The 12,216-nt window shown below is 35.1% G+C and overlaps 4 protein-coding genes across 4 annotated transcripts; all 4 read left to right on the top strand.

Annotated features, from left to right (window-relative positions):
• Positions 1–416: 416 nt before the first annotated feature.
• On the top strand, positions 417–3,204 carry LOC145908478 (cytochrome P450 2C3-like). Its single transcript, XM_082995772.1, has 9 exons — positions 417–753; positions 864–1,012; positions 1,070–1,172; positions 1,256–1,365; positions 1,526–1,647; positions 1,808–1,932; positions 1,987–2,131; positions 2,345–2,505; positions 2,622–3,204. The coding sequence occupies exons 1-9, from the start codon at positions 514–516 to the stop codon at positions 2,937–2,939; spliced, it is 1,473 nt and encodes a 490-aa protein (XP_082851898.1). The 5' UTR covers positions 417–513; the 3' UTR covers positions 2,940–3,204.
• A 717-nt stretch (positions 3,205–3,921) lies between these two features.
• LOC145908606 (cytochrome P450 2U1-like) lies at positions 3,922–7,811 on the top strand. Its single transcript, XM_082995915.1, has 9 exons — positions 3,922–4,198; positions 4,351–4,496; positions 4,557–4,659; positions 4,915–5,024; positions 5,086–5,207; positions 5,446–5,573; positions 5,941–6,085; positions 6,616–6,779; positions 7,124–7,811. Exons 1-9 carry the CDS (start codon positions 3,938–3,940, stop codon positions 7,436–7,438), a joined length of 1,494 nt encoding a protein of 497 aa, XP_082852041.1. The 5' UTR covers positions 3,922–3,937; the 3' UTR covers positions 7,439–7,811.
• A 79-nt stretch (positions 7,812–7,890) lies between these two features.
• Positions 7,891–10,869, top strand: LOC145908960 (cytochrome P450 2J4-like). The gene is made up of 9 exons (XM_082996277.1): positions 7,891–8,181; positions 8,352–8,497; positions 8,798–8,900; positions 9,028–9,137; positions 9,215–9,336; positions 9,425–9,552; positions 9,813–9,957; positions 10,298–10,461; positions 10,519–10,869. The coding sequence occupies exons 1-9, from the start codon at positions 7,891–7,893 to the stop codon at positions 10,867–10,869; spliced, it is 1,560 nt and encodes a 519-aa protein (XP_082852403.1).
• Positions 10,870–11,205: 336 nt separating this feature from the next.
• Positions 11,206–12,124, top strand: LOC145908959 (cytochrome P450 18a1-like). Its single transcript, XM_082996276.1, has 3 exons — positions 11,206–11,496; positions 11,765–11,910; positions 11,968–12,124. The coding sequence occupies exons 1-3, from the start codon at positions 11,206–11,208 to the stop codon at positions 12,122–12,124; spliced, it is 594 nt and encodes a 197-aa protein (XP_082852402.1).
• The last annotated feature ends 92 nt before the right edge of the window (positions 12,125–12,216 follow it).

The raw sequence follows: 12,216 nt of genomic DNA, 5'->3' as shown, positions 1-12,216 counted from the left end.
ATAAGGTAACATTTTGAGATCACTTACGATTTTTTAAATTCGAACCCCATCCGTAAATTACGGAAAGGTGCCCGCGTTCAACCAGGAATGCCGTCGCTGGTACGCGTACCACCGGTTGGAAAACACTGCTTTAATGCCTTGGGGCCTCATTTTTCCTACATTTTATATTGTGTTCCACAAAGATATTACTATGCTGACGTCTGTTTGGAAAACAATTAAAGCCACAAAATCAAACACCGTAAAATAACTATGTGAATTTGAAAATGTTTTATAGTTTAAACATGCCTTGCCCTTGACTTTGTATGTTATCTTATGCTAAAAATATATTATATCGCCTTTTTACCTGCGCATTTACACAAATGATTGAAATATCAATCACGTGACCTGAGGCACCGAACCGTAGCCGTGGCAAAAACAAGTACACTTTGCTCGCTGCATTCAGTAGTAGTTTTGCAGCATTGGTATTTGGTTCCTTGCACTTATTTCCTATATATTGAAGATAGGATATTGGTCATGTTTCTGTGGCTTCTGTCAATACTTGTGGCTTTCATACTTTATAAATGGTTGCACAAACCTCACCCCAATTTCCCCCCTGGTCCGTTAGGTTTCCCTATTTTAGGGGTGATTCCTTACATGTCGAAGAACTCCCCCAAAGACGTTTTTAATTGGAGTAAAACTTATGGGCCTGTGGTTGCAGTTAAACTACCATTACAAACAATGGTGTTTCTAAATACCTATGAGACAATACATGAGGTAAAATTTTTTTTAATTAGAAGAGACTGCCGAAATGAATTATAAAATGCATGAAATTTTAGATATTGTTGTGTAAATTTTCTTGTGACTTGAACAATTGTAAATTGCAGGCATTTTCCAAGCGACCATCAAAACTGTCTGGACGTCCGTTTTTAAAACTTTTCCATGAGGTCACACATGACACGTCTGGCATAATTTCAAAGGACTATGGGCAGGACTGGAAAGTTCACCGCCGGCTTGCAAATAAAGCATTTCGTGGGTAAGCCACTATAATTTAATTGCATTTGAAATAAAACTATTTCGGGGTGTCATGTAGGTTTTTATTTGGAGACAAGGGATTCCAAACAATTGTTCAAAAAGAAGCAAAATGTGCTGTTGAGAATTTAAAAAGAAAAGTCAACAAACCTCTTAATTTTAGCGTAAGTTTTTACTTTAGCTTTAACGTTCATAAAAATTTATAAAAACAGACCTGCTTCACAAACTATTTCTTTTGTTAACAAAGCTTGAAATGAGCCAAATAACAGCCAATGTAATATCACAAGTTGTGATTGGAAGAAGGTTTGAGGAAGACAATCTACAGTTCATGAAATTGGTAAAGGCTGCAGAAAGAGTGTAAGTTAATAAAAATCATTTATCTTAAATCTATACCATTACTGCTTAAATTAATTTGTGTATTGTTTATCTGAAAAAAAAATGATGTGCCAAACAAAGTGAAAAGCTTATAGATCTGTATTATCTTACATCAATGCTATTTATGAGCATTTTTATACAGAATGGGGGATCCCGCTGATGCAAAATATATTCAAGTTCCAACATTAGCACCCTTTTTGTTTCGTGTACCTCCTTTTAAAGCTGCTTGTCAGCGATTTATTAAAGTTCACCGAGATATTGTAGGTAATAAACATGTTTTTAAATGTCATATTTTGAAGGATTTAAAGGTTGATTTAAGCTTAAATGAAATTTATTTGCTGCATGTTATCTTTCTGCTGTACACAAAAATTCGCTTATCTAAGTGACCACATAAGAAACTAAATGGTTTTAATGGATTTCACAGGTCTCATGAAGGAGTTTGTGGATGAGCGCAAGAAGAACTTTCAACCAGAAAACATACAATGCTTTGTGGATGCTTATTGTTTCGAACAACAACATGCTAACTCCAAAGATGCAGCACTATTTACAGTATTAAAATTTTGTTGAAGTAAGCTAAATTTTTTTTGAAATGATTTTTTTTAGGATAAGGAGCTTCATTCTTTGGTAAAGGATCTGTATTTTGCTGGTGTCGAAACATCTAGTCATACATTGTCCTGGATATTTTTGATTTTGCTTCACCATCCAACTTGTACAACAAAACTTTTATCCGAAATTGAGACAGTTGTTGGTATGCTGGGTTAATCTATAGTTATTATTGCTGATAGAAATCTCTATTATGTTTGTGTTAAAAGTTCAGATCATGTGTATTTTGTGCAAAAAAACAACCAAGCAGATACATGATACACCAACTAGTAAAATGGCATGGGCACCGATAAAACCATAAAGACTATTAAGTCAGGCACCCATGCCGAAAAAAACAAACACTTTAAATTTCTTGTAGGGAAAGAAGAACCTAGTCTAGCACATCGTGAAAGAATGCCATACACATGTGCATTCCTTCATGAAGTTCTACGCTATCGAACAATTGCACCAACAGGAGCACCTCACATGGCCAACAGTAATGCTGAAGTGAATGGCTGTTTTTTGCCGAAAGGAACAACAGTATGTTTTTTTACTGTAACTTACACATGGCTGTGAATTCACAACAAATATTCTTTTAATAAGGCAGAGTAATGTTCTGGCCCTTTACAGTTTTTGTGTGCACTTTTTATTTTCAGATTCTTGCCAACATTTGGGCAGTCCACAATGACCCTAAAAACTGGAAAGAACCAGATAAATTTAACCCCTATCGACACATAGACAGCAACGGAGAGTTTGTGGCTTCACCAAAAGTTATGTCATTTTCACTTGGCCCACGCCGATGTCTTGGAGAACTTCTGGCCAAATCAGAATTGTTTATTCTACTTGTTTCTCTTCTTCAACACTTTAATTTTGCTCCAGACCCAGCTCTTACGGAACTTCCTGAACTTGAAAATGGGGTTATGGGTGGGGTGTTTGTGCCTTATGAATACAAGCTTGTTTTGTATGAAAGATGAAAAGTTTGCCTGTATGGTGGTGTTTAACTGTTCATTAATTAGATACAATCAAGTTACACCTTTGTGCATTTTATATATTGCTTTTTTGTGATAATAATTTTCAGCATTTTCCTTTCAATACATTAATATCCCATTATGCAAATTTGAATTTATGGTTCAGATTAGAAATTAAAAGAAAAATAATTGAATTGAAATTAGAAAAGAATTGCATTCGGTGATAAGCTTTCTTACAATTCCATGCATTGGATGGACTTTTGCCCTCTGGCAATGCGGGTGCAACCAAGCGTGAAGGTGATGTAAACAATAAACAAACAAGCCCGTTTCTTTTCACATTTCTGTCTTGCAGCAATCGTTATTCTTGCCGAGTCATCGTCATGACTCACTGGCAAAACGTGATTGTGTGTTATTAATACCAATACCAAGACGTGCAGTACATTGCTTCGAATTGCTGTTAGTTTGCCAGAACGTATTTGCTACATTTTAATGTTACGAATGCCGTCCGTGCAGGAACGTGCCGTATGTCGTTCTGATAAGCTTGCTCTCAAATATCTACATAAGTTAAAAAACTATGAAAAAGACTATCATTACATATAGGCTATGTCATATGTGTATTAAAACAAGTTAGTTGCAAAGACCTGTAGGGTCTATTTATATACCACTGCAATACATTTCATTACCCAAAGCAATGCCTGCCTTAGTCAAATTTAAGCTGTCTGTTTTCCCTTGTTTATTAAATTTTGTATTATGGAAAGTGAAGCGTAATAAATCGTGCAACCCTTTCTTTATAGGCCAAGTCAGAAATGATAAGTTAAAATAAGCAGTAATATTTCATACAATGGCAAGATTGGCAGGATCACCCCACTGCGCAGGTCCTTCCTTGGCGATCACAGCGATCATTAGGTTTGCAGGCTTGGCAGCCCGGGCAATGCAGCCTAATGATTATAAAAATAAGTCATGTATTCTTAAATTTTGTACAGTTGTAGGAAATTCTATGAGAAATGGTGTTTGATGCACTGACTTGGTTTCATACGCTACTGATTGGTTTGCTTGTCTTCTGTTTAATTAGATGGTGGAAAAAACCACACTCAAGATTTCCGCCAGGTCCAAGGGGAGTTCCTTTTCTGGGTGTAATTCCATTTATGACTGGCTTGCCACACAAGAAAATATATGAGTGGTCAAAGGTATATGGGCCTATACTCAGTATAAGACTTACATCAAGTGATGTTGTATGCATTGTGGACTACGAAACAATTAAAGAGGTGGATATGTATAATGAACTTGTTTGATTCCTAACTTCTTTGGTAAAGATTTTATTAACAACTAAGTTTTATCTACTGATGGGTGACTCCATCATGGTTATAATGCAGAAAATTAAGGATAAAACAAAGTAAAATTTATTCATTTTTTGTAGGCTTTTGTTCGAAATGGAACATCAATGTCCGATCGCCCCATAATGAATACATTGAATCAAATAAGCAAGGGCCATGGAATTATTGACCAAAAATACAATGAAGCATTTAAAATGCACAGAAGAAATGGAAGTAAAATATTTAAGGGGTGAGTACAGGTGAGGTTACTTTTTTGCTATTCGGTATAAGTTATGTGTGGTTTGTATAGGCTGGGATCCAACAGGGTGAATATGAACGACGTTGTAAGCAATGAAGCAAGACATCTGTTGCAGTACTTGCTACCAAGATGTGGCAAGCCATTGGATGTGAGGGTGAGGTTTTTCAATACATCTCACTGTTTATCTAAACAGAAACACTTGTTTTTATTTTATTAAGTTGAAGTTATTTTAGCTGATGAGAAATATGTTAAAATTTGTAATAGAAATATTTGAAGAAAGTTTTGTAACTTTCACCAAATTTGTGTTGCTTTAAACTACATAAGACACATGACAAGATTTTAATGAGAAATCCTACCCATAAAGAAAAATCCCCAGAATGTCTTCACATATCAAATGCCAATGTTTCAGTATGCCTTGTACAATGCAACAGGAAATGCTATTGCAAAGATTGCATTTGGAAAACGGTTTGACTATGATGATATCACATTTCAAAGCATTGTTGGTGGGGCAATGACATTGTAAGTATTTAACCCATTTATGTGTGTGGTCTGGCATTAAAACCTTTTGATCCATTCACAGGACACAAGACCTCAAATTTACAAAGAAACTGTTATTCATGTTGGGCATACCATCACTAAGGTACTTTCCACCATTCAAAGCTGCTAACCAGCGGTTTATCAAACTCAATGAGGGCATTTTCGGTAATTTTGGCTTGGTTGCTAAACAAGTTGCAAGACTCCTTTGGCTATTTCCGCATATAAACATATATACCTTTAAACAAAATAGATTGATGTTGTTTCTTTTTTGTATACATAAGTGTTTCACAACAAACTAGCAATATTTAGTGTACATTTAAAAAATGCATACAAGTACTTGTTTAAATAAATCTATGCATTCACTATGAAGTCCATGCTACAACACCTAACTTTTTGTTGATAGAATTTGTCCAAAAACAAATAGATGAACACTACAAAACATTGGACCCTCAAAATGTTCGGGACTTTATTGACATTTATCTGACTGAAAACCTGAATTCTACTCAAAGCAACCGCATGGATTCAAACTCTGTAAACACAAGTTATTTTTCTTGTGAGACATTTGTTTCACATATATATTGATAAAATGTAAAAAGCATTTAGTTCCCTTGTCTTAAATTTTAAGGCTTTATTTGTGTTAAGACTTTTAAAAATCTTGTATATAACTATGTCTTTGGGCACAAACTCCAGCACTTGTTCCTTACAACATCAGCATTTGTTGGCAATTTAATATTAACCATTTTTTGTAACTAAATATTTTGACAACCATTGGCAAAAATGATCATGATTTTTACTGCGTTGCTTCAACGTAGGATTTATTCCAATATTTTTATTTTATAATTCCATTTTTTTTGTTTTTTGATAAATTAATTGTAAAAGTTTTTTTTTTAAATTGCAGAATGCAGAGCTTCGTGGATTCATAAAGGATCTGTTTGCAGCAGGCATCGACACGGCAAGCAATGCAATATCGTGGGCCATTGTAACACTTTTACATTATCCAGAAATCCATAATAAACTACAGGAGGAATTGGACTTGGTCATAGGTAACTATGGAAATACTTTAGGGCTAAATACAAAGTTGAAAAAAGTCCAGGGGTCCGCAAATACTCTTGGCATCGTTAGTGCCTCAAGACCCAAATAAGCATAATGTGTATTTTTCTGCTAATCAGCTCTGCTTCCAGCACCTTTAACACAATATAACTGTGATGTGACAATCGAACATTAGAAAAATCATTGTGTGACAACAATATGCAAAAATATAGTTGCTGTTAATTGCACTGGTGTGGTATATTGAAACTTTAAAGTATGTCCATCATAACACAGATTTTTAGGTAACATGCTATGCCACACTAAGTAAACCACATAATAAACGCCCCAATTGGTTTCACACAAACAAGTTTTTTTTTTAAATACATGCTTGAATTGCGGTTAGCAAACTGCCGGATCCAAATTACCCGGCCAGGTTTGATTCATAACTACCCGGATCCAGCCGGGCTGGATTATTTGGAACTGGGAACATCCTTAATACTTAACCATTATGTCTAAATCCTGACAATATAGCAACATTTTCCAGGTCCTGATGAACACATAAGTATGACTTGTAAAGATTCTCTGCCCTACACCTCTGCATTCATTCAGGAAGTTATGAGATATCACACTTTAGTTCCAATGGCTGTCCCCCATATGACATCAGCAGATGTGGAAATCAATGGATATCATATTCCAAAAAATACAATGGTTGGTACCCAAGAATTTGCTTTTTGGCCTTTACTGTAAAGAAGTGCAAAGGTTGAAAATGCAAGAACATTAGTTCCAAAATTTTGTGGAAATAGGATGGTAAAACTGTTGTTGTATTATGATGATAACAAACATGGCTAAATAATTATGTAGGAAGCTTTATACCAAAATAATGATAACTGAGGCATGTTGATTTTCAGTTTTAAGGGTCATCAAAAGACAATTGTCAAGTCTGGATATTTGTACAGATTTAAATATGTAATTTATTAAAAAAAAATTTTGCTCATCGCAATGTGGTTCTTCTTGCAATATTTTAATTGTATTAATGTTCTGTTACCGTGTAGGTGCAAGGGGGTATCTGGGCTGTGCATAATGACCCGAAGAACTGGCCTGAACCACAAAAGTTTGACCCCATGCGACACATTGACAGCTCAGGAAAGTTTGTTCCTTCCCAGAAAGTTATGCCTTTTTCCATTGGCGTCAGAAGGTGCATCGGGGAAAACCTGGCGAAAATGGAAGTTTTTGTTTTCCTTGCAACGCTTATCAGGCACTTTAGTATTTCATGTGTGCCTGGAGATGACTTGCCACCATTAAATAGTGGACCCCTTGGTTTTGTGTATTGTCCATTTCCTTTTAAAGTTGTAATTAGTAAAAGATAAAAAGCAAAGCCTGCGAATTGTTACATATTAAAGTTGTTTTATGCAATTTGATTTTGTGCTTTTTGTGTGTACTTGGTGTGGTGTCGTCTTACCCAAGCTATTTCACATTTTTGGGAGTTTTCTTATTTAATTGCATACCTCAAAAATCAACTGTGATAATCTTTTCTTCTCAGAAGGTGACTGCAAATTATGCCAAACCACGTATTGTGTATGAAATTTTCAATAATTTGTGTGATGTTCCTACAGCTTAAAAAATACCTCAATCGAATCACTGCACTTTGATAATTGTGTGTAATTTCCTTTGCCCCTTTAGTATGTTTTAGGCATATTCTTTATATATTTCAGAGTTGTTGTGAAATGGGCTTTTGTTGGTTCCCCCACTAATCATTATGCCTGTTGTTCACTTTTACTAATAAATTCTTTAATTGCAGATTGGCCTTAGTCTTACAATTATGCTTTTGGAAGTTGTTTACCATTTTATTAGCTGGTTGTGCAGTAGTTACTACATCAGTACTATATTGGTTGGTCTTTTGGTGTTTAACATACTGAGATGGTGGATTCCACCACACCCAAGATTTCCTCCAGGGTTTTGGGGATTACCCTTTGTTGGTGCAACGCCTTTTGTGACTTCAATGCCTCACAAGAATGTACATGAGTGGTCCAAAAAGTACGGACCAATTTTTAGTGTGAAGTTCATGTCCAGGTACACTGTGTTTCTGATGGAGTATGAATTGATACAAGATGTAAGTTGGATTATTTATCTTTCTTTTAAAACACACCATTAATGATGGCACCTAATTTTTTTAATGTGCATGATTTAAACCCAAAGAAAATAAAAAGTTTTCAGTAATACATTTCATGTACAGAGTTTTCCTCTTCTTAAAACTACTAACTGAACATTTGCTGTTTTCAGGCATTTTCTAAACATGGTCCAGAAATGTCAGACCGTCCAATTATTCCAGTTTTATACCAAGTGAACAAGGGGAAAGGCATTTTAGATCAAAATTACAACTCAACATTTAAAACTCACAGAAAAAACGGAGGAAAAATATTCAAGGGGTGGGTTGACATCCTTGTTTTAAATGAGTTGTATAGATGGCCAACGTTTTGACTTATTTAGACCAGACTAGGTACAACTAACTGGGACAAACCAGGTTGTACCTTGTCTGGTACCTGAAGAATCAGTGACTCCATGGTCACTACAAAGTTTTGCCTGGCAATTTTGTGGGGCAAGGAGATTGTATTGTCACTAAATCTGTACTGATGACACCTGTGGGCTGGACTCACTTAAAGCATATTATTGGCTCACTTGCTTATGTATAACATGATAGTGTTTAAAGTTTAATTTTCTTTATGCAGCTTGGGTTCAATTCAAGTTAGCATGGATAAAGTTGTTGCTTTGGAGGGAGAATATCTGGTCAAGCATTTGAAGCAACAATGTGGACAGCCTATAGATATCATGGTATGTCTGGCTCAAAGTGTATCAATTGTTTCAAAAACTAATTTAAATTCATTCTGTGTGCATGCATCTTACCAGTTTTAGTTGCAACAAACAGTTCACAAATTACAATCAAAAATGTTTTTTGAAGCATGTCTTGTATCATGCAACAGGAAATGCAATTGCACAAATAGCACTTGGAAAAAGATACGGCTACAGTGACCCTGAATTTCAGAGTTTGCTGAATGGTGTTTTGGGAGTGTATGTTTCTGTTTTTCAAAGAAAATTAATTAGAGACCAAAGGTACAGATTTAAACTTTGCTTGTATGGTTTTGCAGAACTGAAGATCCGAACTATTCAAAAAAGCTCATGGTCACAATTTTTCTTCCCTTTCTCAGATACGTGCCACCATTTAAAAGTAACAACGACAAGTTTATAAACCTCAACATGCAAATATTTGGTGAGTGAGAACAACATTTTAAGGATGACATATAATTTTCTTTCTGTGCATGCTGGACTGATGGGGTCAACACAGATATTTTTTCCAGCATTCATTCAAAAACAAATAGATTTGCATCTGGAGACCTTGAACCCAACCAATATCAGGGATTTTATTGATGTTTATATTGCAGACAATGTGAATGTGGAAAACCCCAAAACATTAGACTCCAATGTTGTAAGTTTTGCCACTGAAAATATGTCTACTTTGTCTTGAAAAACAGATTATTTTTTTGAGCTTTGAACAAAAAACTTCTTCCTTTTTTTCTTGTAGATATTTTCTTTAAAATTGTTTTGCATATTTCTGTAGTGTTTACTACCTCTGTGAGAAGTATATTGTACTTGAACATGCTAAAAATATCCATTTTTGTGCAAAAAATGTATGCATATTAAACTGATGTTTACATTTATCAAGATTTGTTTGAATATGCCTTACAGAACACTGAACTGCTCGGTTTTGTGAAAGATTTGTTTTTTGCTGGCATAGAAACTACATCCATTACCATTACATGGGCCGTTGTTAGTCTTTTGAATTTTCCAGAAGTTCATAAAAAGCTTCAAACTGAACTAGACACTGTTGTAGGTAAGTGTGGCTTCTTTTTGTATGTTTTGAAAAAATGATTAAAATGTTTGTAGGTTTTTGCAATGATTTTTGCAATCTATATCTCATAGTAATTATACTTAGGCGTGGTGTACTATCTTTATTTTCAAAATTTTGTAAGAAAATCTCAAAACAAATGTCCTAAAAGCCAAAGAAATGTCCTTTTTGTTACCTGTGTTAAATCTACAAATCTTGATGCTGTTTACTGCACTATCTTAAACCTTGCAAGAATTTAAAATTGTTTCTCCATTCATCTTTGTTGTAAGTTCTAGATCGATAGAAGCCCTTCCTCGATCATTACACAATAATGTTACCTTTGTAGGCCCAGATGAGAATATCACCATTGCACATAGAGAGTCTCTACCTTATACCTGTGCCTTTATACAAGAAGTAATGCGATATCACACACTTGTTCCTATGGGAATCCCTCATCTTACTTCCACTGATGTGGATTTCCATGGTTACAGAATACCTAAAAACACACAGGTTTAATACTTTATATACTACTTCATTTGTCACATTCCTGTAAGCGTGACTTTTCAGATTCAAGGCCACATCTGGGGTGTTCATAATGATCCTAAAAACTGGTCAGAACCGGAAAAGTTTGACCCAATGCGCCATATGGACAGTTCAGGACAATTTGTTTTCTCAAAGAAAGTTATTCCATTTTCAGTTGGCATCAGAAGATGCATAGGAGAAAGTTTGGCGAGAGCTGAAGTGTTTGTGTTTATTGCAACACTTATAAAGCATTTTAACATATCATGTGTGTCTGACAAAGGCCCACCTCCTATGGACAAAGGCACACTTGCTTTATTTATTAATTGTCCAACACCATTTAAAGTCATTTTGGATGACCGCAGTGCTAGGTTCAAAAATACTGGTTACCAGGAGTAACAGTGAATTAGGGAGATTATAAAGCCTTGCTTCTTGTTGCACACACATATCAATATAGATTTTGTGTTTGTGTGTGCAATACCCTTAGTTTTTGTGGATAAAAACTTTTGCTAAACAAGTACTTTTACCCCCTATGCATGTTGTTGCACAAATTATGCATTGGCAGTTTTACATGAATCGTGCAGATTTGATCGTACTATTGTTTTTCTTGTGTTTTGTTTTTGGTCCGTTGGACTGCATTACACAAAATCAAGATGTCTTGATCAATCCCTTCATTAAAATCATGCAGTTTTAATTATTTACATACATTATAGATCTACGGTAGGGTTTTGCATTATGCTTTTGGAAGCTGTTTACCATTGGTTTAACTGGTTGTACAGTGGTTACTACATCAGTACTATATTGGTTGGTCTACTGGTGTTTAACATTCTGAGATGGTGGATTCCCCCACATCCAAGATTTCCTCCAGGATTTTGGGGATTACCCTTTGTTGGTGTATTGCCTTTTGCGACATCAATGCCTCACAAAAATGTACACGAGTGGTCCAAAAAGTATGGACCAATTTTTGGTGTGAAGATCATGTCCAAATACACTGTGTTTCTGATGGAGTATGAATTGATACAAGATGTAAGTCGGATTATTTATCTTTTTGATAATATACACCATTCATGATGGTGCTCAAAATTTGCATAATGAAAACAAAAGACAACAAAAAGTAAAAAAAATTCTGTATTCCAAACAACAATATGTGCTGCAATTGTTGACATTTTCACTAAATTATATGAAGCAAAATTTACTTAAATTTTAAACCCATTTCCCACAAAGGTGTTTTCCTGTGGAGTGTGTATTTTTTAGAACTTTTTCTCATTAAACCTATGTTGGGTTCATCCTGTAGGCATTTCAGAAGCATGGTCCAGAAATGTCTAACCGCCCAATTTTTCCAGTTTTGTACCAAGTGAGTAAGGGTAAAGGCATTTTAGATCAAAACTACAATTCAACATTTAAAACTCACAGAAGAAATGGAGGGAAAATATTTAAAGGGTGGGTTGACAAGCTTGGCTCATAGTTAAAGTTACAATTAAAACTTGCTTCATGCAGCTTGGGTTCTGTACAAGTAAGCATGGATAAAGTTGTGGCTTTGGAGGGAGACTACTTGGTCAAACATTTAAGGCAACAATGTGGACAGCCTATAGACATTAAAATAAGTTTAAGATACTTTAATATCACATGTAACCTTATAGTGTTTGGTTTGTAAACCAAAAAACTAATTGATGTTTCTTTCAGTTTATCACCTTGTCACAACATAAAATACCGATGCAAAGAACTATATTCTACTGGCACAAAATT

This window comes from Ascidia mentula, chromosome 7 (genome assembly GCF_947561715.1).
Source record: "Ascidia mentula chromosome 7, kaAscMent1.1, whole genome shotgun sequence".
Classification (NCBI taxonomy): Eukaryota; Metazoa; Chordata; class Ascidiacea; order Phlebobranchia; family Ascidiidae; genus Ascidia; species Ascidia mentula.
This window is presented reverse-complemented; position numbering and strand designations above follow the sequence as displayed.

Excerpts from the sequence above, each read along its gene's own strand:
- LOC145908478 (XM_082995772.1), top strand. The coding sequence starts at position 514 with ATGTTTCTGTGGCTTCTGTCAATACTTGTGGCTTTCATACTTTATAAA. Across the intron at positions 754-863 it reads CCTATGAGACAATACATGAG|GCATTTTCCAAGCGACCATC; the intron begins GTAAAATTTTTT and ends TGTAAATTGCAG. Across the intron at positions 1,933-1,986 it reads AAGATGCAGCACTATTTACA|GATAAGGAGCTTCATTCTTT; the intron begins GTATTAAAATTT and ends GATTTTTTTTAG.
- LOC145908606 (XM_082995915.1), top strand. The coding sequence starts at position 3,938 with ATGGTGTTTGATGCACTGACTTGGTTTCATACGCTACTGATTGGTTTG. Across the intron at positions 4,199-4,350 it reads ACTACGAAACAATTAAAGAG|GCTTTTGTTCGAAATGGAAC; the intron begins GTGGATATGTAT and ends CATTTTTTGTAG. Across the intron at positions 4,497-4,556 it reads GGAAGTAAAATATTTAAGGG|GCTGGGATCCAACAGGGTGA; the intron begins GTGAGTACAGGT and ends TGGTTTGTATAG.
- LOC145908960 (XM_082996277.1), top strand. The coding sequence starts at position 7,891 with ATGCTTTTGGAAGTTGTTTACCATTTTATTAGCTGGTTGTGCAGTAGT. Across the intron at positions 9,337-9,424 it reads CCTCAACATGCAAATATTTG|CATTCATTCAAAAACAAATA; the intron begins GTGAGTGAGAAC and ends TATTTTTTCCAG. Across the intron at positions 9,553-9,812 it reads AAACATTAGACTCCAATGTT|AACACTGAACTGCTCGGTTT; the intron begins GTAAGTTTTGCC and ends TATGCCTTACAG.
- LOC145908959 (XM_082996276.1), top strand. The coding sequence starts at position 11,206 with ATGCTTTTGGAAGCTGTTTACCATTGGTTTAACTGGTTGTACAGTGGT. Across the intron at positions 11,497-11,764 it reads AGTATGAATTGATACAAGAT|GCATTTCAGAAGCATGGTCC; the intron begins GTAAGTCGGATT and ends TTCATCCTGTAG. Across the intron at positions 11,911-11,967 it reads GGAGGGAAAATATTTAAAGG|CTTGGGTTCTGTACAAGTAA; the intron begins GTGGGTTGACAA and ends TGCTTCATGCAG.